Raw genomic sequence first — 23,632 nt, forward strand, 5'->3', positions numbered from 1 at the left:
TTAGCAACGATTTAAAAATGGAGTTTTAACTTTGAATTTTTTTGCACTTCTTGGTCAGTATTAAAAATGTTTCTTAAAAATAGTTTTCCAAAACAGTTTGCTCTTAAAATTCACTAAATCAGATAAAATGTTTATCAAATATAAAGAGATTTAAAAACGGGAAGTAATGTAACATAATTGAACAATCAGCTTCCTCCAAAAATCAGTTACTAAATTACTAGAAAAAGTGAACTAATTAAAAAGAAATATAGTTTTGTTCTCCACTACACTCTTAATGGCTTTGTTTGCTATACCAAATATTTCAGTTTTAATACGGCCCTTCTTCAGAGGAAGGGAATTCCTTCTCTTAACTTTTGTCACCTTATCTGGTCAACTTCACATTTACCTTTGTGACATGTCAAAACTTATTTTACTTGTTGCACGATAACTGTATTTATGCAAATAAGTTCACTGATAATATGTAAGGGGTCATACTATTCTGTAATAGCAGTAGATCACAAAGATAAATCTGATATAAACTGGTTGTATAATTATTATTTACATCCATGTACAATACCCTATGGCAGGTGGCAGAGTATAGGATACTATGTGGAGGTACAGAGTGATTCTGTTGACTCATCCTGGTAGCTAGACCAGGTAGGTCTCATTTATTCTGATGCACTGAAAGTATGACAGTCTCTCTGAGGTGAGAAAGGTAGGACAATGTATGTGAGGTCCTTCATGGAGAAACCTTAGTAGCTGCCAGCTGAAGAGTAGACCCAGGATAAGGTTTAGATTTGTAAGACAAGTCCTGCCCTGGGGAACATATGTTAATTAATGAAGGTAAACACCAAGAAGGGGGTGAGTTTGAACTGTAACGCATTGTGTTGTACTGCATTAAAACTGAGATGGGGGATTGCATCTGTTTACATGCACCTGCTATCGTAGACTGTGAATGCTATTTACATGGGGTACAAAACAAACTTTTCCTAAATTTGGGGATGTATATGTCACAAACCCTTAAAGATGCAAGCTAATTTCTCTGAAGGAGTCAAAGGTGGGAAAACTCAGCTGGCAGACTAAATGTCAGTGGATTCCAGGACTGGTTTTACAGGGTAATCTCAACAAAGATTTACATTTTACAGTATATTCCAAAAGGGCTAGACTTGGGTTCAGACTGTTCTAGTGGAAGTTAATTCTAAAAGTGAAAGTTCCAGAGATAGCTGCAATGGGATCTGCATCATGAAAGTCTTTACAGATAGTAACCTAGCAACTTGAATTTCACCGGAAAGTGAATTGGTAACCAGTGCAGAAAAAATAGGCAATTTGCCAGCTAATGAGTCTTACAGTATGTGTAGGAGGGGTTCTTGCCTAACTATCCTGAAATTAAGTTCAGTCCTCTGATTCCAAACCTTCTAGAACATGCTAACCAGTGTAGGACTCCTGATGACTCATGTTGTTTTTCTTATTCTGTTCTGTAGTTTATCTTGATGGAGAAAATTATATTCTCCATTACTGTCCTCATCACTGTTCAAGAACAGGGATTACTTGCTGGAAAACTGTAGTATAAAAAAAATTTCATGACAAGTTGACTTGCCTTTAAGCAAGGCACTCATAGAGAAACTTGGGTTGAATTTCAAGTAAACCTTATTATTAAACAACTAAAACGCTAAGTCTGGTGAAAGTAAGCAAAAAGAAATAACCCTTACATAGAATATACACAGAAAATGTGTGCATTTGCTCATACCTCTTAAATGTAGTTTTGCATCTAATTTCCTGTAGGATATTTTTACAGTAATATTCCTATGATTTTAGTCCTAATTATACATATACAGTTTTGCAATTATATATTTAAGGGGCTTTCTCTGAGAGGGTTGTGGTATATGGAGGAAATATGTATTTAGAGACTTTATATTACTGACTATATATATAATTATACTTTATATAGAGACTTTGTATTGAACTGGTCTTGCAAACATATATTGGAGACGAGGTGTTTCTTATACATCCACATACATAATTGTTTCAATCTGTTGTTGTCATGGAATCACAGACTCAGTGCTTTGGAACCACTCTAAATGAAGTCAGACAGGACTGTAGTGCAGTGTGTCTCCCGTCTGGGCACACTCTCACTCGGGCAAGCCTCCTCCGCTTCAGCACCTCCTGGGTCTGACCTCGGAGTGTTCAGCACCCCTGTTCACACCGTGAGCTTCCTGCAGGGAGTCCACCTGAATGGGACACATGGGGAAGCCTTATATGCCCCCCAAAGGGACCGTGCACCCCAACTTTGCAGTCAGCAGTGACTCTCAGCCACCATTGTAAAACAGAAGGGTTTATTAGTCATTGGGAACACAGCGTAGAACAGATCTTGTTAGCAAAGAAAGCAGGAAGTTACAGCCAGGGGTGCCATTTCAGATTTTGGTGGGAGGGAGGCAACTTTAACTGTGATTCCAGGGGCTACTTAGGCACCTGAAAACTAGTTTTTTTGTGTGCAGATAACTTAGAAATTAGCTGACAGGAGCACTGTATCTAATTCCTATATAACGAAAGAAAATTAAATAAATGTTAGCCCCACTTAGCTCTAATACTAACATGTTCTGACATCTTGTGTCAGGTCACTTAAGGGACACTGGTTAGGTTTGAAATTTTAATGTATGTTCTTACTTTGTTACTAAATCTTGAACACAACAATTGAAACAATTTTAGAAAAATCTAGATTACTTTCTAACACTTTTTTTCAGTTCACCAAGCTTGGAATAGATCATTTAACTTTTGGAAATATCCTACTCGGGCCAGGCCCTGTGAGTTTATACTGAACCTGCCTTGGGCTCTAGGAATGTTACCCCCCTACAAATAATAGACTAGAAACTGACTTTAAACAGGAGTGAAACTGACACTTTCCAGTCACTTTCTGACAGTATTGCCAACCCTAAATATTCAAAAATCATGAAACAGGCTCACCAAAAATCATGAGATTGACTTTAAAATTATGAAATTATGTAAAATAATAGGTTTGGTGTTCTTTGTATTTGCCTTCTGCTTTTTGAACCTTGAGGGTACACTGGGGTCAAATTTTGAAGCTTTCTCCACAGCCACGAGGGTTAGAAACTTCATTTTTCTTTAAGAATGAAGGCTGAAATCATCACATATCCACTTGACTCCAAGAGCTGGGGCTTTAAGGAAAACAATAATGATCATGAGACTCATGACAAAATCATGAGAGTTGGCAACACTGCTTTCACTTCTGTTTAAAGGCTAGTTACTTTCCAGCAGGCTCTTAAACACAACACTACGGTGATTGAGTTGCAGTTTTCACAGGAGAATATTTAAAACCAAGCACCAAGAAAATTCCACATTTTAAAGTTGAAAAAAAAAATGGAGACTTCTCAGGTATATCAGGGCCACTGCAGGCAGGAAAGAAAAATAAATAGGCTCAGGAGCTCTGGGCATCTCTTCCTCTTGAAAGAAAGTTGGAGGGTCAAATCTTCTAGTCCTTAATCAAGTAAAACTTCTATTGCCATCAGCGCCCCCACTCATAGACATTAACATCGCAGTGAACATGTGATAAGATGTGCTCAGTAACTATACACTTCATACTTAAATATCTGAGCCATCTAATCCAGGGCTACACATCTTATACATATTGGCTCAGAGACTATATTGCTTGTATATTCTGAACAGTGCTGAGTATACGGATGCTGCACAGCAAATAATACAAATCATGAAAATAATAGTCTACTTTATGGACTCTGTGGATGCAATTTCTGTTCTTTGTTCTGGAATTGGCCAGGGTACAGGTGAACCCCTAAGAATTTGAGCCATAAACACAGCTGATACTCATATGACACTTTCTCATTCCTTCCTTTTCTTGAACTCAGAACAAAAAATGACAAAACAAAATGGTTTTCAGTTAAAATCTAAAACTGCACGTAGGCATTGCTCTACAACCTAGCATGGGGCAGAACCTGCCACCCCCTCGGGATTAAGTGATCTCCTCTCATCTGACTCTCATTCTCTTTCTTTCTTTATCCATCCTGACCTCTGTACTGCTTTTCATGCTGTCAAACATGACATCCTTCCCAATCAGCTGGGACCGATTGCTGGCGTCTCAGAGAACTGGCCTTCTTGGTTTTGCTCCCATCTATCGCAGTCCTCTTTTTTGCAGCATGCAGCAGAGAGTTAGGCTGGTCGAGTGGATAGGGAGCTAGCCCTGAGAGACCTGGGTTATACTCTCCCCAGGGACTTCCTGTATGACCTCAGGCCAGTGCCTTAGGAACAGAGTTTCAAAAGATTTTAGGCACCCAAAGATGCAGCTAGGCATCTAGTGGGGTTTACAAAGTGTCTAACGTAGCCACTTCTGAAAATCAAACTAGGTGACTAAATACTTTTGAAAATCTGGTCTTTAGTCTCCCTGTGCCTCAATGCCCAATCTGTACAATGGGGTTTACATCACTGCTTTACCTCACATAGGGGCTGTGAGGAGAAATAAGTTAGACATTGTGAGGCACTCAGATACCATGGTGAGGGGGCCACATAAGTACCACAGGTAGAGTGGGAACTTTCCTATACCACTGCTATCCCTTCCCTGGGTTTTGGCACCTTCTTTTCATCTACGACCCTCAAATCTCCCTCTTTTCTGAATGTAAACTTGGCCAAGAGGGCTTGGCTGTATTTCTTCTGAGGGCATGGCTACACTGGAAACTTCAAAGTGCTGTCGCGGGAACGCTCCCATGGAGCACTTTGAAGTGCGAGTGTGGTCGTGCGTGAGCGCTGGGAGAGAGCTCTCCCAGTGCTCCTGGTAATCCACCTCCACGAGGGGATTAGCTCCCAGCGCTAGCGCTGGGAGCCTGTCTACACTAGCACTTTAAAGCGTTCAGACTTGCTGTGCTCGGAGGTGATTTTTCACCCCCCTGAGCCAGCAAGTTAGAGCGCTATAAAATGTAAGTGTAGACAAGCCCCAAGTCTCCTGCATTCTCTCTTCAACCCCCCCGCCCCGCCCCGCGAACCCCTGCAGAGGGATTCCTGTTTTACAGGCTCATCTAATGACTTCCAGATCCTTGATTTAATTACCAGTCCTTTCTTATCTTAATCACTCTGCCTCTGTTTGTAAACAAAATACTGATTCCCTGCCCCAGGGGCACAAGCTGGCAGCAGTGCCTCTCCTCTGGAGAACTCACATTCCACCCTCTTTCCAACATTTAAGTAGCAGCTGATGAAGATATGGTAATAGGCTGTCTTTCCCGCACTTGAGGATTTCTGCTGGGATGCCATCTTTTCCAGGAGCCTTGCCACTTGATAGCAAATCAATGTCCTTGCTTAACTCTTCTACAGTGGGCTCCACATCTAGCTCTGGCATGACCTGTAGACTTAGTATTTGGTCCAGTGATTTGCTGGTGATGTTTCTTTCTTGTGCGTAAAGCTCCGAATAGTGTTCAACCCAACGAGACAACTTCTTGCTTTTATCTGTAATGATTTCACCACTGTGCGATTTGAGAGGGGCAACCGTATTGACAGTGGGACTGAGAGCTTTCTTCAGGCCATCATACATGACTTAGAGGTTTCCTGACTTCCCATTGGGTGTTTCTAGGAGTTTTACCCACTTGTTTCTCACAGCAAAACTGACACCGTGCAGACGAGTTTTTTTGCGGCTTTTACCTTGCCAAAAGAAGGTATAATTGACATCTTGGACAAATCCAGCATCTGCAAGTCTTGTTTCCTGAAGTGCTGCAATGTCAACATTGAGTTTGTACAGCTCACGGTCTATCAAAGCTGACTTCCGTATGCTGCTTGTGTATTGTAGGTCATAATCATCTGTCATTCCCACTTTGTTACAGTTGTATAGACCTTAGTCCATCCCATGCTTTGCTGCACATTGGGCTACCCACATTTGCCATTCTTGCATAGGTTTGAGATACAATGCAAAGAAATGTAAAATCCTGTTAATGAGGCGTATAGGGACAGAAATCAAAGTTGAAGAGGAGAAACTGGGGAAGGTGGACAATTTTATGCATCTTGAAGTACCATCAGCCAAGATGGTACTAGTTCCGAGGAAATAAGAAGGATCGGGAAGGCAAACACTGCATTTGGAAGACTCAGAAACATCTGGCAACTCTAAAACATTTCCCTCAAGACAAAACTGAATGTGTACAAAGCAATTGTTATCACCATCACAACATATAGCAGTGAGACGTGGCAATTTACCAAGAAAGATATGCAAAAGCTGGATGCATTTCATCACAAATATCTGAGAAGAATATTGGGAATAACATATGAATATAGGAAGACGAATGAAGAAGTCAGAAAAATTACTGGACAAGGTACCCTTTCATATCATAATATATAACATACAATGTCTGAGATGACCCTACCAGTAGCTGCTGTTCTTTCTCCTGACATTGTATCTGAAACAAATTTTCTTCTGAGCTTTTCCTTCTCGTATTTAGTGTTTCTGTTCCTCTGGGATGGGGAAAGGGCAAAGTGATTTCTCACTTTATTTCTTCTCCTCCACCATTCAGTAGAAGAGAGTCCAGAGATGGTTCTCTCCAGAACCCTTCAGCGAGCTTGCTGGTGAGGTTGCTGGTGAGCTATGCTTGATCCTCCCTCCAGCTTCAGTAGCGTTCCCCACCCCTTCTGGCCTGGGACTCAAATTTGTATCTTCCACATAATAGCAGGCCAGCTACTTAGTGTTAAAGTATATTTGTTTATGACCGGCTACCAAAAGCAAATGCAGTGAATACTTGTCAGCTTTAAGGAGAGTTGGCTAGATTGTGTAAACAAGATCTCAAGAATGGATAGTGAGCTTTAAAGGTGAAGAAGGTCTTTTAAATCCAGCCTTAGCTAAAGAGAGAAGAAACTAGATAAATAAGGTATTACAGTAGCATCCTTGCTATAATCCCTGATAGCAAAGCTTCTCCACATGAGATAGTAAGTCTTACAAGTGGACAGTAACTTGTTGTAACATTCTACTAATAGTGGGGGCCCAGAAATGTCAAATATAATTTCAAATTTTATTATAAAACATTTTCCACTTTATTCATCAGGTTAGGTGCGTCTTAATTTTGAACGTTCAGATTACGTGCCTAAGGAGAATGAGTAATTTATTTTTAAACCAGACCATATATAGCCCGTTGTCTTATCCTGTTGCCCCAGTGAACTAGCAAGCATTGTTGGCTATATATGACTATCTGAACTATTCTAAATTGAGACTTTATAGACAAGCTACCACAGCATGACAGTGCCCACTTTCAGGGTCTTATTGAGGAGGATAAGCCAGAACTGTATTTCAGTCAGCAGTTGATGCAGCAGACACATAAACTAGGTCAATAGCAACATCCACTGTGATGCGCCATAAGTCATGACTACACACTTCAGGATTTCCCAGAGAGGTCCAAAATTCTGTAGAGGGCTTGCCCTTTGATGAAGCCCACCTTTTCAATGAAAAGATGGATGAGTTCTTTCATATTTTAAAGGACTCCAGGGCCATCCTCCACTTCTTGGGAATATAGACACCTGCCCCAAAAAGGAAGCATCAAAGGCAGCCTTACAGACAGACCAACATCTTAACAATTTTATCACCAATAATTTTATGACCCTTCTCATCAGAGACAAAGAGTACAGAAGTCTTGTTTCCCTGCACCTCCCACATCTACCGCACCATCTCAATCCCATCCTCCAGCAAAAAGATATTTTTGATGGGAGTTCAAGAGCTGCAAATTATTAATGATGCTACCACTACCCGATCCCCATATACCTTTCGGGGATCATTTAGCACTCTGTTTGCATAACTGGAGTGCCATAATGGACAAGTGGGTATTAGATATCATCCAGTCTAGCTATGCAATTGAGTTTACTTCCCTTTTTCTTTCAAAACCCCCATCCCTGCCCCTCTTCAGGGACCATTCTCACGCAGGAAGTGGAATCCCTTCTGAGTGAGGAGCAATAGAGTGCTACCCCTTCAACACCAAGGGAGAGATTTTTTACTGTATACTTCCTACTCCCCACGAAGAAGGGAGGTTAGAGATCTATACTCGATCTTTTCAGTCACTTTATTCACAAGCTGAAATTTCACAGGTCACTCTGGTGTCAATAATCCCTCCCTGGAAAAAGACATTTGATTTACAGCTCTCAATATGAAGGATGCTTACTTTCAGATGGATGTTCACTCTGCCCATGGGTGTTTTCTCAGATTTGTGGTGGGCCCCAATAATGTCCAGTACAGGAGAGCTTCCATTCAGCCTCACCACTGCCCCCAAGGTCTTTCTAGTAATAGCAGTGCATTTCAGATGGAACAGCTTCACCATCTTTCCCTATCTTGAAAATTGGCTTCTCATTGCTAGGACACATCAGGAAGCCTATGAGTTGACCTTATTAATTCTTCCACTACTTTCTTCACTAGGAGTCAATGTGAACTTGGGAAAGTCTGTCCGTCCTCACTCCGATGCAGACTGTAGACTTCTTAGGGGCCAACCTAGATTCAGTCACGACAAGAGCTTATCTACCAAGGGACAGGTTTCACACCATTAGTGACCTGATAGATCAGGTTATGTGCAACTCTAGAGCCCCACACAGTACTTGTCTTTCCTTCCTGTGGCACATGGCTTCTTGCACTTACATTAGCCAATTCAGCACACTCCACCTACATTTCCTTTAGGTGTGGTTCCAGACATTGTATTCACCAACCAAACATAGCATAAATACCATGGTAACAATTCCTTCCAGGATAACTCCTTCGCTAGTGTGATGAGGAAGGATTTCCATCAGGGATGTGTGGTGTCCCCTTCCTACCATCCTCGCCAGACAAGATGATCATTACAGACTCCTCTCTCTCAGCCTGGGAACCCACATAGACAGTCATATGGCACAGGGCACTTGGACACCCCAGGAGACCAGGATATACATCAACCTTCTGGAACATTGAGTCTGAATCGCTTGCAGGGTTTTTCTGCAATTTATCTATTCACATCACGTCCTCATAATGTCAGACAGTATGACATCTGCCTTTTACATCAACAAACATGAAGGGGTGAAATCCATTCCCTTGTGTGTAAAAGCAATCGCTATATAGAATGAGTGTAACAGGAATTGAATCACCCTGATGGTAGCTTACCTTCTAGGAACTCCGAATGTGTTGGTGGACGCCGTCAGTAGGCATTTCACCATCGATCATGAGTGGGAATTGGATGATTCGGTAGTTAAGAACATCTTTATTTAACGAGGGATCCCCATCTGGCATCTCTTTGCCTTCCAAACGAACAAGAATTGCAACATATACTGTTCCAGAGGAGCTCTAAGACTACACTTTCAAGGTGATGCTCTCCATCTCCCCTGGTCAGGCCATCTGAACTATGCCTTTCCTCCCTTACCACTCCTACCTTGGGTCTTAAAGAAAATTTGTCAGGACAGGGCATGAGTCATCCTCATCACCTCCAGCTGATCCAGATAATTTTAGTTTCCAAATGTCCCCTGATCAGCCTCCAGTCCTTACTCTTCTTCTGGGTGAAGAGATGGGGAAGGATCAAGCATCCCAACCCCAAAGTGCTTCATCTCATGGCTTAGTTTTTGGATGGGCATCAACAGTAGAACATGTCTGCTCTCAAACTGCATAAGCCATCCTTAATAGCAGAAAAGATTCCACTAGATATGCTGTTCAGCCAAGTGGAAGCATTTCTCCATCTGACCGCAGCAGAAACATGTATCTCCTGAGTCAGCAGATATTCTCCTCATTTTGGACTACTTTTTCTCTCTCAAAACAGCTGGGCTTTCCCTCAGTTTTGTACAAGGCCATCTGACAGCAATCCATCCATGCCATCCACGATCAGACGTTATTCAATTTTCACTCACTTGTTGATTAACGGATTCTTAAAGGGCCTAATCAGAACTTTCCCAGCAGCAAGGAAACATACTTATCAATGGGACTTAAACCTTGTTCTTTTGGCACTCAGTAAGCCTCCCTTCAAACCATGTCTCACTTATCAGTTAAAGTTGTGTTCCTTATGGTCATCACCTCAGCCAGGAGGGAAGGTGATCTGGGAGCGCTGCTGCGCCATACATTATATTCCACAAGGACAAAGTCTCTTTACGGCTACATCTGAAATTCACCCCCCAAAGTAATTTCAGAGTTTCACATAACCCAATCAACCACTTAGTTGTGTGGTTTTTTTTTTCTGAAACCGCATGCATCGGGGGGAAAAGAGGAGTCTTCATTCCCTCAACGTATAACGCATTCTCACCTTCTACCTGCAAAGCACTAAACCAATTAGAAAATCACCTAGATTATTTCTCACTATAGCAGAACGAGTCCAAAGTCAAACTGTTTCCTTCCAGAGGATCTCTAAATTGATCTCTGGCTGTATCTGTTATCAGTTGTGGTATGTTCCTCTCTGCATGGGATGAGGGCTCATTCTATAAGAGCATAAGTAACTTCAGTGGCATCCCTTCAGGAAATACATTTGCAAAGCATCTACATGGAGTTCCACCACACATTCACAAGACATTATTCTCTTGTGCAGTACTGCTCCACTGATGCATCTTTGTTTCCCGTTATCCAGAAGCACTATTTTCCCCCCCCCCCCCCGAAGAAGGACAATAAAAACACCTTTAAGAGTACAAGGAGGCATTATTTGGCTAATAGATATTTTAGTTGTGAAAGAATTTGACTGAGAGAAAAATGGGAAGATCTTCTTGGAGTGCACAACAGGACAGTTTTGCTAAAACACCAACCAGTATCTCTTCTAAGGTTATTACTCTGTTTGTTAGACCTCCAACGAGGGGATTCTATGGAAGAAAGGTAAGGGGGAGGGGAAGTAGGTTATGTACCAGTACCTGGAGAACTCAGAATTTACTTACTCTGCACATCCACGTTCCTCTCTGTGCAGATTATGGGCAGACAATCAGGAACTGAGGGCAGGGTCTTTGAGTTTCTCTTAAGCAGACATCTACATTGCACTGCATATGGGTTCTGATACATGATCCTCCATTAGCACTAATTGCTTTGGGGTCCATATGGCTGAGGGATTGACTTCCAGTTAGCAGGGTTTTTGTTTTTGTTTTTACTTAAGGTTTGTAATCTCCTCAGAAGTCAATCTTGTAGTAAACCAACCTCTTTCTTTTGTTAGCTTCTCTGCTTCCTATGGTAGAAACTCCTCATGGATTTTCTTCTGTGAAGAAGATACAAGAATACAAATTGTTAAGCTGCTGGAAACACTTAGAAGATTTGACAAGTCTAAGGTGAAACAAAAAATCATCAGATGTTTAACCTTTTGAATGTGCTTGAAGGAGATTTTTATATTGGATAAAAACACTGGAAAACTAGTTCAAATAATTAAGGCTATGATTTTGTCATGGGTATTTTTAGAATAAGTCATGGACAGGTCATGGGCAATAAACAAAAATTCACGGTCCGTGACCTATCCATGACTTATTCTAAAAATACCTGTGATTAAATCTGGGGGCGGGGGCTCTGCTGGGGAGGGAACACTGGAGGGGGCTGCTGCTGGGGGTGGCACTGGGGGGAAGTGCTGTTGGTGGGGGGCACCAGCTGCCAGGGACCGCGGACCACGGCTGCTCCGGCTGGCTGGCTGGGAACCGCGGCTGCTCTGGCCGGCCGCCAGGGGACCACTGCCGGAGCCAGCAGACTGCGGCTGCTTGGGAACCGCTGCCTGGGGCTGTGGATCGCAGCTGCTCTGGCCACCCCGGGAAGGCTGGTGTGGCTGTCCCAGGGGCCACCTGAGCAGCTGGTTCCGGAGCTAGCTGCTTGGGCAGCCCTGGGGTCAGCCACACTGGCTCCTGCAGAAGTCACAGAGGTTGCGGAAAGTCACAGAATCCGTGACTTCCTCGACCTCTGTGACAGCCACAGAGACCTACAAATAATTCATTTAAAATACCAAATGATGAGTATAAAATGTTATTTTTTAAAGTTATAATTATTTCTATTATAAAGAGTTCCATTGTAGACCAGTACTTGCATGGCTCGTATCTTACAAAATTGTGTGTGTGGGAAATCTAATCAGCTTATCATAGGGAGTATATACCCCACATTCAAGCAGGGAATGTGTTAAAGCTTGCAGTATGAAAAGGTATGAGTACCTGTCCTGCCTTGGAGGAATTGCTTAAGTTGACCATAAAGGAGATTCCTCTAGATGGGTCTCATGACAACAAAGCAGCCATAGGAGGAGCGGGTGGCAGTCCACTTTGGGGATTCTTGCACCTTCCCTTTAAGGAGCTGTCACTGACCATTGCCAGACAGAAAACTGGACTAGGTGGACCCTGGTCTGATCTGGTAGGACAATTCTTTGTTATTAGGCTGGTTGGTTCTTAAGAGAAAAGTAATCTTTCCTACCTGCCTAAGAAGAAAAGGGGTTAGGAAGTTTGTGGAACAAAGGACTTAGTCCCAAAGCCATCAAGGAAGAGCTGTTAAATTGACTACTGCCCTTCCCAAAGAGGCTGTGTTAGAAGGGAGCCATGAGTTGGACTGTTTATCTGGTATTTTGGGGGACTTGCTGAAAAACACACATCTTGATATCCTTACTTTGACTGGCTGAAGGAAGCCATACTTCTATACTACTTGGGAAGTTGGCAGGAATTGGCCTTGTTCATTTACTGTTATTATGTTCAAGGGCTGAGGGAAGCCCTACTTCAGGTATGAGTGTGGGCCTTTGTTTAGAAAGACACTTTCTTTACAGCCACCTGGCATTGCCTCTCTTCTACACAACCACTTTTAAAATGTGAGAACCTTAATAACATAGAGATTTTAAAATGCTTTTTGTAGTCTCATAACCAGGGATCCTAGATTTCTGTGATGAAAAAAGCCCCAACATTTTCTGATTACCCCCCCCCATAAAATCCGTGTTTTTTTCCATGATTAAAATGAAATGCTGAACTTTAGTTTCACTACCCACAATATATACAGATACCATTTGAACACATTTTATTGATGTACAGTAGAACCCTGTTTATCCAAGCCTCCATTATCCGTCTCTCTGTATAAACCGAACCACCAGCCACCCAGGGCTGACAGTGGCTGGGGCTCCAGCTGACTGCCCCGAACCTCCCCACCCCCATCTTAAAATGAGGGATACAAAGCTCTTTGCCGTTTCTCCTGATTATCGGATCTGGCCCCAGTCCCAATTAGATCCAATAAATGGGGTTCCGGTGTAAATTTAAAGCATGTTCAAAAATCAACCACAAGGAATGGTTGTGTGCATTGAATAAGTGAAATTGGTACTTTCAGTAAAATTTAGTTAATATGTTTTTATTTTTCACAAAATTATAAACTAGAGATTCTCTGAACATAAGAATGGCCATACTGTGTCAAACCAAAAGTCCATTGAGCGCAGTATCCTGTCTTCTGACAGTGGCCAACACCAAGTGCCTCAGAGGGAATGAACAGAACAGGTCACCATCAACTGATCCATCCCCTCTTGCCCATTCCCAGCTTCTGGCAAACAGAGACTAGGGACACCATCCCTTGCAATCCTAGCTAATACCCATTGATGGACCTATCCTCGATTTAATGTATCTAGTTCTTTTTTGAACCCTGTTATAGTCTTGACCTTCACAACATCCTCTGGCAAGGAGTTCCAAAGGTTGACTGTGCATCGTGTGAAGAAATACTTCCTTTTGTTTGTTCTAAAACTGCTGCCTATTAATTTCATTTGGTGACCCCTAGTTCTTGTGTTATGAGAAGGAGTAAATAACACTTCCTTATTTACTCTCTCTATACCAGTCAGGATTTAATAGACCTCTATCATATTCCCCCTTAGTCATCTCTTTTCCAAGCTGAAAAGTCCCTGTCTTTTTAATCTCTCCTCATATGGAAGCTGTTCCATACCCCTAATCATTTTTGTTGCTCTTCTCTGAACCTTATCAAATTCCAATATATCTTTTCCGTGATGTGGTGACCACATCTGCATGCAGTATTCAAGATGTGGGCGTACCATGGATTTATAAACAGGCAATATAATATTTTCTCTCATTATCTATCCCTTTCTTAATGATTCCCAACATTCTGTTTGCTTTTTTGACTGCCACTGCACATTGAGTGGATGTTTTCAGAGAACTGTCCACAATGACTCCAAGAGACATTATTAAGGGCACAAGAGCAAACTATCCCACTGCGTAGGAAACATAGGAACTATGGCAAGAGACCACCCTGGCTTAACCAGGAGATCTTCCATGATCTAAAACTCAAAAAAGAATCCTACAAAAAGTGGAAACTCGGTCAAATTACAAAGAATGAATATAAACAAATAACACAAGTATGCAGGGACAAAATTAGAAAAGCCAAGGCACAAAACGAGATCAAACTAGCTAGGGACATAAAAGGAAACAAGAAAACATTCTACAAATACATTAGAAGCAAGAAGACGAGCAAGGACAGAGTAGGCCTGTTACTCAATGAGGGGGGAAAGATAATAACAGAAAATGTGGAAATGGCAGAGGTGCTAAATGACTTCTTTGTTTTGTTTTTCACCAAGAAGGTTGGTGGCTATTGGACATTTAACATAGTGAATGCCAGTGAAAATGAGGTATGATCAGAGACTAAAATAGGGAAAGAACAAGTCAAAAATTACTTAGACAAGTTAGATGTCTTCAAATCACCAGGGCCTGATGAAATGCATCCTAGAGTACTCAAGGAACTGGCTGAGGAGATATCTGAGCCATTAGCAATTATCTTTGAAAAGTCATGGGAGACGGGAGACATTCCAGAAGACTGGAAAAGAGCAAATATAGTGCCCATATATAAAAAAGGGAAATAAGGACAACCCGGGGAATTACAGACAAGTCAGTTTAACTTCTGTACCCAGAAAGATAATGGAGCAAATAATTGAGCAATCAATTTGCAAACACCTAGAAGATAATAAGGTGATAAATAACAGTCAGCATGGATTTGTCAAGAACAAATCATGTCAAACCAATCTGATAGCTTTCTTTGATAGGATAACAAGTCTTGTGGATAGGGGGGAGGCGGTAGATGTGGTATATCTTGACTTTAGTAAGGCTTTTGATACTGTCTCGCATGACCTTCTCATAACCAAACTAGGGAAATACAACCTAGATGGAGCTTCTATAAGGTGGGTGTATAACTGGTTGGAAAATTGTTCCCAGAGAGTAATAATCAGTGGTTCACAGTCATGCTGGAAGAGCACAATGAGTGGGGTCCCGCAGGGATCAGTTCTGGTTCTGTTCAATATCTTCATCAATGTTTTAGATAATAGGATAGAGAGTATGCTTATAAAGTTTGCAGACGATACCAAGCTGGGAGAGGTTGCAAGTGCTTTGGAGGATAGGATTAAAATTCAAAATGATCTGGACAAACTGGAGAAATGGTCTGAAGTAAATAGGATGAAATTCAATAAGGATAAATGCAAAGTACTCCACTTAGGAAGGAATAATCAGTTGCACACATACAAAATGGGAAATGACTGCCTAGGGAGGAGTACTGCAGAAAGGGATCTGGGGGTCATAGTGGATCACAAGCTAAATATGAGTCAACAGTGTAACGCTGTTGCAAAAAAAGCAAACATCATTCTGGGATGTATTAGCAGGAGCATTGTAAGCAAGACACGAGAAGTAATTCTTCCACTCTACTCTGCTCTGATTAGGCCTCAACTGGAGTATTGTGTCCAGTTCTGAGCACCACAATTCAGGAAAGATGTGGACAAATTGGAGAAAGTCCAAGAGAAGAGCAACAAAAATGATTAAAGGTCTAGAAAACATGACCAATGAGGGAAGATTGAAAAAATTGGGTTTGTTTAGGGACATAACAGTTTTCAAATACATAAAATGTTGTTACAAGGAGGAGGGAGAAAAATTGTTCTTCTTAACCTCTGAGGATAGGACAAGAAGCAATGGACTTAAATTGCAGCAAGGGCGATTTAGGTTGGAAATTAGGAAAAACTTCCTCACTGTCAGAGTGATTAAGCACTGGAATAAATTGCCTAAGGAGGTTGTGGAATCTCCATCATTGGGAATTTTTAAGAGCAGGTTGGACAAACGCCTGTCAGGGATGGTCTAGATTGAGTGCAGGGGACTAGACTAGATGACCTCTTGAGGTCCCTTCCTGTTCTATGATTCTATGAAGATCTCTCTCTTGAGTGGTAACAGCTAATTTAGACCTCATAATTTTATGTGTATAGTTGGGATTATGTTTTCCAATGTGCATTACTTTGCATTTATCAACATTGAATTTCATCTGCCATTTTGTTGCCCAGTCACCCAGTTTCGTGAGATCCCTTTGTAGCTCTTCGCAGTCTGCTTTGGATTTAACTATCTTGAGTAGTTTTGTATCATCTGCAAATTTTGCCACCTCACTGTTTACCCCTTTTTCCAGATCATTTATGAGTATGTTGAATAGGACTGGGCCCAGGACAGACCCCTGGGGGATACCACTATTTACCTCTCTCCATTCTGAAAACTGACCATCTATTCCTACCCTTTGATTCCTATCTTTTAACCAGTTACCGATCCATGAGAGAACCTTCCCTCTAATCCCATGACAGCTTACTTTGCTTAAGAGCCTTTGGTGAGGGACCTTGTCAAAAGCTTTCTGAAAATCTAAGTACACTATATCCACTGGATCCCCCTGGTCCACATGCTTGTTGACCCCCTCAAAGAATTCTGGTTGATTGGTGAGGCATGATTTCCCTTTACAAAAACCATGTTGACTCTTTCCCAACAAATTATGTTAATCTATGTGTATGACAATTATAGTTTCAGCCAGTTTGCCCGGTACTGAAGTCAGGCATACTGGCCTGTAATTGCTGGGATCACCTCTGGAGCCCTTTTAAAAAAAAATGCCGTCACATTAGCTATCCTCCGGTCATTTGGTACAGAAGCTGATTTAAATGATAGATTACAAACTACAGTTAGTACTCTGCAATTTCACATTTGAGTTCCTGGTGACTTATTACTGTTTAGTTTATCGATTTGTTCCAAAAACCTCCTCTAATGACACCTCAATCTGGGACAGTTCCTCAGATTTGTCACCTAAAAAGAATGGCTCAGGTTTAGTAATCTCCCTCACATCCTCAGCCGTGAAGCCCAACGCAAAGAATTCATTTAGTTTTTCCGCAATGGCCTTATCGTCCTTGAGTGCTCCTTTAGCATCTCAATCGTCCAGTGGTCCCACTGGTTGTTTAGCAGGCTTCCTGCTTCTGATGTATGTAAACATTTTTTTGCTATTACTTTTTGAATCTTTGGTTAGCTATTCTTCAAATTCTTTTTCAGCCTTCCTAATTATATTTTTACACTTCACTTGCTAGATTTTATGCTCCTTTCTATTTTCCTCACTAGGATTTAACTTCCACTTTTTAAAGGATGCCTTTTTGCCTCTCACTGCTTCTTTTACTTTGTTGTTTAGCCAGGGTAGCACTTTTTTTGGTTCGCTATGTTTTTTTTAATTTGGGGGTATATATTTTAAGTTGAGCCTCTATTATGGTGTCTTTAAAAAGTTTTCATGCAGCTTGCAGGGATTTCACTTTTGGCACTGTACCTTTTAATTTCTGTTTAACTAACTTCCTCATTTTTGTGTAGTCCCCCTTTCTGAAATTAAATGCTACTGTGTTGGGCTGCTGTGGTGTTTTCCCCACCACAGGGATGCTAAATTTAATGACATTATTGTCACTATTACCAAGCGGTCCAGCTATATTCACCTCTTGGATCTGATCCTGTGCTCCAGTTAGGACTAAATCAAGAATTGCCTCTCCTCTTGTGAGTTCCAAGGCTAGCTGCTCGAAGAAGCAGTCATTTAAGGTATCAAGCAACTTTATCTCTGCATCCTGTCTTGAGGTGACATATACCCAGTCAATATGGGGATAGTTGAAATCAACCATCATTATTATTGTGTTTTTTATTTTTATAACTTCTGTAATCTCCCTGAGCATTTTGCAGTCACTATCACCATCCTGGTCAGGTGGTCGGTAGTATATCCCTACTGCTATATTCTTATTATTTGAGCATGGAATTGCCATCCATAGAGATTCAATGGTACAGTTTGGTTCATTTAAGATTTTTACTTCATTTGATTCTATGCTTTCTTTCCCATATAGTGCCACTCCCCCACCAGCACGACCTGTTCTGTCCTTCCGATATATTTTGTACCATGGTATTACTGTGTCCCATTGATTATCCTCATTCCACCAAGTTTCTGTGATGCCTGTTATATCAATATCCCCATTTAATACGAGGCACTCTAGGTGACCCATCTTCTTATTTAGACTTCTAGCATTTGTATATAAGCACTTTAAAAAATTGTCACTTTTAGCTATCTGCCATTACATGATGTAATTGAATGGGATTCTTCTTCATTTTACTGTTTCTCATCAAATCCTACCCGTATTTTACTATTTTCCATCCTCTCCTCCTTACTAGACATAGAGAATCTCCATTAATAGATCCTCCCCTAAGAGATGACTCTGTCCGAACCACGTGCATTTTTCTTTGGCAAATGAATTACTAGGATCCCTGCTCATACTACTAAACAGTCTATTGAACATCCTTTAGGTATTTTTCTGACCAGGTTATTTCTATTACAAAAGTAATTACTGCACTTTAACCTTTTCAGAATTAATAAAGGGTTTAGTCTGCCTTGAATGCCATGTGCATAAATCCTATTACAATAATGAGTTAAGTTCCAGCATACATTTAAAGAAAAATTAGACTCATTTTGCTTTTAAATACAGAGTAGTGGCCATCTTAGAATAATGGCCCATAACTGATTTTTGTATAGTGTGTCAATAATGCACCAAATAGTTTCACATGTTGAGTTTGACCAGAATTGCGCTCTCAGTGTAGTTTTATCATGTGAATAACCTGTATTATAAATAAGATTCTAAATATTGTTTCTATCACAAGAAACTAAAATTGCTTCAAAATGCCTCTCTTTTCAACTCACACTCCTGTGGTGGATTTTTCCCATTTTTTGTTGAGATGGGGGACCACTTTTTTAAGGACTGATGTTCTCACATTGAAGACAAATACACTCATGTTTTCTGGACTGAGGTCCTGCGAGATAAGTGTTCTTATTTTCGGTAATTATCTCTTCTCCAACACATGCCAATCTCCTTTCTGTTCACTTTTCACCCTTCTCCTTCCAGAGCGCTTTGGTGATGACCATTGTAGAAGTGCCTCTACAGAATAGAAAATAAATTGTAAGAACCAAATCACCACCCTCAGTGGGCGTAATGTCTTCGATTTCCTGCTCACTTCTGCAGCCTTTACCTCCCTGTGCTCACCTGCTGCTAGTTTCTTTGGCCTCAGCTCCCAAGCTCCCTCTATCTGCCCTCAGTGGTTTTTGGCCTGAAGATCCAGTTAAGAACTTCTGACAAGGATGCAGGTTGTGATGGACATGTAGAATCGAGAAAGAAAGAGTTTGACAATGGGGAACCCTTCTTCCACGCCATGGGGAACCCTTCCTCAGAATCCAGTCTGAGACCCTCCCTCACTTCCCTCTAAAAAACCAAAACAAAATAAAAACGTGAAAATGCAAAACAGTATCTTCTAGTTTTCAGGTGTTATCCACCATGGAATTAGCCAACATCCTATAGATTAAAACAGAACTACAATTAAAGATGTACTGCAAAGCTTTAAGAAGAGCTAATTTACACCCCACCTAATAAAAAGATGCATGTGAAGACCAAAAATTGAATAAAATTTAAAAATAAATATTAGGGCTGTTGGTTAATTGCAGTTAACTCACGCGATTAACTAAAAAAAATTAACTGCGATTAATTGCACTGTTAAACAATAAAATACCAATTGAAATGTATTAAATATTTTTTGACGTTTTTCTACATTTTCAAATATGATGATTTCTATTACAACACAGAATACAAAGTGTAGAATGCTCACTTTATATTATTTTTCATTACAAATATTTGCACTGTAAAAATGATGAAAGAAATAGTGTTTTTCAGTTCACCTCGTACAAGTACTGTAGTGCAATCTCTATCGTGAAATGTAGCTTACAAATGTAGATTTTTTTTTGTTACATAACTGCACTCAAAAACAAAACAATATAAAACTTCAGAGTCTACAAGTCTACTCAGTCCTACTTCTTGTTCAGCCAATCACTTAGACAAACAAGTTTGTTTACATTTACAGGAGATACTGCTGCCCTCTTCTTATTTACAATGTCACCTGAAAGTGAGAACAGGTGTTCGCATGGCACTTTTGTAGCTGGCGTTGCAAGGTATTTATGTACCAGATATGCTAAACATTTGTATGCCCCTTCATGCTTCAGCCACCATTCCGGAGGATATGCTTCCATGCTGATGATGATCGTTAAAAAAAAAAAATAGTGCATTAATTAAATTTGTGACTGAACTTCTTGGGGGAGAATTGTATGTTTCTTGCTCTGTTTTACCCGCATTCTGCCATATATTTCACGTTATAGCAGTCTCAGATGATGACCCACTACATGTTGTTTGATTTACGAACACTGTCACTGCAGTTTTGACAAAATGCAAAGAAGGTACCAATGTGAGATTTCTAAAAATAGCTACAGCACTCGACCCAAGGTTTAAGAATCTGAAGTGCCATCCAAAATCTGAGAGGGACGAGGTGTAGAGCACGCTTTCAGAAGTCTTAAAAGAGCCATACTCAGATGTGGAAACTACAGAACCCGAACCACCAAAAAAGAAAATCAACCTTCTGCTGGTGGCATCTGACTCAGATGATGAAAATGAACATGTGTCAGTCCGCTCTGCTTTGGATCATTATCAAGCAGAATCCGTCATCAGCATGGATGCATATCCTCTGGATTGGTGGTTGAAGCATGAAGGACATATGAATCTTTTGTGCATCTGGCATGTAAATATCTTGCAACGCCTGTTACAACAGTGCCATGTGAATGCCTGTTCTCACTTTCAGGTGATGTAAACAAGAAGCAGGCAGCATTATCTCCTGCAAATGTAACCAAACTTGTTTGTCTGAGCTATTGGCTGAAGTAGGACTGAGTGGACTTGTAGGCTCTAAAGTTTTACATTGTTTTATTTTTGAATCCAGTTATTTTTTTGTACATAATTTGACATTTGTAAGTTCAACTTTCATGACAGAGAGATTGCACTACAGTACTTATATTAGGTGAATTGAAAATACTATTTCTTTTGTTTTTTACAGTGCAAATATTTGTAATAAAAAATAAACATAAAGTGAGCACTGCACACTTCGTATTCTGTGTTGTAATTGAAATCAATATATTTGAAAATGTAGAAAATATGCAAAAATATTTAAATAAATGGTATTCTATTATTGTTTAACAGTGCGATTAATTGCGATTAATCGTGATAAATTTTTTTTAATCACTTTGCAGCCCTAATAAATATATAAGAATTGCTGTTTATTTGCCAAAATGTGGGTTCATGGGTCCATAGGTGATGACGTGGAATATGTCTGTCAAATTGGGAATTCCATTTTGTATTAGCACCTCCATTTTATATTATGGATAGAACACGTTTAACCTTGCCCAATTCCAGATAGCTGCCCCATCCAGGAAAGTTGCTTGACCCCCTCATTGAAGGAACATCACTCAGAAACCATCACAAAGCAAACTGGAGCCATCACTTTTGTGTCTCAGCTGCTGGCTCTGACTCCATCGAACTATGGATTTTCTACACATGGGTGCCAGTATGGCAGGTGGATCTGCAGCATCTCAGCCTGGGGACCTGGAAAAGAAGAGAGACTGTACATAAGATTTGGGTACTGCTTTGAGCAGGGGGGACTGACCATTGCCACTTGGAAGCACGATGTGCAGGATTGAAAAGGGCAGGAGGAATTCTGCCCAACTGGTAATGCTGACAAACCTCAGACTTGCAGAAGGGGCAAGATCAGACAAGGGAGGGAGTGCTTCTCAGTACCTCAGTAACTTTTCAAAGAGTTATAACTCTTGAGTGCCTTCAAGAGTACAGTTGCTGTGGTTAAATTCCTTGGTTAAGCATGTGTACCTTGCTTTCCTGCCATGTTATTCCTGAAAGGGTTAAACTAGAAGCCCAGAGCACCTGCAGCCTATTTGGAGCTCTGGGGGATCGTGTGGAAGCAGCTGGGGGGCTTGGGAGGTCTCAGACATCGATTTTAGGCACTTGGGCAGCAGCGCCTCACATCTCAAAGAAGAATGCCGGACCAGAAGTCTGAATCTGGGAGTGTGATCTAGGGCCTCAGAGCTAGAAACGTTGGCTTAAACTGCCCGGGCCTAGTTGGCTCGGAAGCACGTGGGCCTCAGAATTGGGACTACTCACAACAGACTGGTGTTCCTACAGAAGGGTACTGGATCAGGCTGTGACACCATGTATCTAGCTCCCCTGCATGAGCTGGTGACATCACAACCTGCTTGTGCTTGTGATGTGATCGAGTGTCACAGGGTAAATGGACTTTTTAAAATGTAAATATTTAAATTTTAAATCTGCACACATTCTGTTAATGATTTGACATCTTAAACACCTTTTAAACATTAGCTTTATAGTTCACCTTTAAATAAATTGGTTTGTGACACTAGGAAGAGTTCAAAATTAAAAGCTGATGCTCTATATTTAACTTGCTCCATTTTTCAGTTGTGTTGCAGTTCTCATACCTGTGAGATGTTGTATGCTTAACACACTATAACACTTCACTTTCCTACAGTGCTGCCTACTCCTTCTCTTTCTTGAATTTATTCTGCCAAAAAAGAAATATTAAAATTTAAAACAATTGAACTAACAAGAGGCATGTACAACCATAATTTCGGTAAACCCAGTGCACATCAATCGCCTTGTAAAACTATAATATGGAATACAATACTTAGATGTGACAGAACACACTTGAGAGTAGAATATCAGATGTACATTTGAATGTACTTGCTGTTGTTGATTGGTGAGTTAATATTGCTGGCACAATGTTCTAATGAAAATTTATACCAATGGTTTTAATTTTCTACTTTTTATAGAGTAAGGAGAATAATGTATGGTTTTTACACCCAGGAACCATGGGAAGTAGTTCTTATAGATTATTTTAGCGTAACTAAAATACACAGTTACATAAGAATGGCCATGCTGGGTCAGACTAATGGTCCATCTAGCCCAGTATCCTGTCTTCTGACAGTGACCAGAAGGATTGAATAGAACAGGGCAGTTATCTAGTTTTCCATCGTCTGTCGTCCACTCCCAGTTTCTGGCAATCAGAGGTTTAGGGACTGCTGGTGGGGTGTCCCTGACCATCTTGGCTAATTGCCATCGATGGAACTATCCTCCATGAACTTACCTATTTCTTTTTTGAACATAATTATACTTTTGGCCTTTACAAAATCTCCTGGCAACAAGTTCTCAGGTTGACTGCGTTGTGTGAATAAATACTTTCTTATGTTTGTTTTAAACCTGCTGCCTATTAATTTAATTGGGTGACCCCTTGTTCCTGTGTAGGAGGGTAAATATGTGAAGGGGTAAATAACACTTCCTTATTCACTTTCTCCACACCATTAATGATTTTATAGACCTCTATCATATCCACCCTTAGTGGTCTCTTTTCTAAACTGAACAGTCCCAGTCTTTTTAATCTTGCCTCATAAGGAAGCTGTTCCATACCCCTAATCATTTTTATTGTCCTTCTCTATATTTTTTCCAATTCTAGTATATCCTTTATCAGATGGGGTGACCACATCTGCACGCACTATTCAAGGTGTGGGCAT

General features: G+C 40.7%; 1 protein-coding gene across 1 annotated transcript in view; it reads left to right on the plus strand.

Annotated features, from left to right (window-relative positions):
- Window positions 1-23,632, plus strand: part of LOC112117832 (beta-1,3-glucosyltransferase) — a 130,382-nt gene that overhangs the window by 76,634 nt on the left and 30,116 nt on the right. Inside the window, exon 5 of the mRNA XM_029911981.1 lies at window positions 11,094-11,205. Coding sequence (XP_029767841.1) covers window positions 11,094-11,205 — 112 coding nt within the window. The remainder of the gene's footprint in view (window positions 1-11,093; window positions 11,206-23,632) is intronic.

This window comes from Terrapene carolina, unplaced genomic scaffold, assembly GCF_002925995.2.
Source record: "Terrapene carolina triunguis isolate 2854851 unplaced genomic scaffold, T_m_triunguis-2.0 Scaffold141, whole genome shotgun sequence".
In the NCBI taxonomy this organism is placed as follows: Eukaryota; Metazoa; Chordata; order Testudines; family Emydidae; genus Terrapene; species Terrapene triunguis.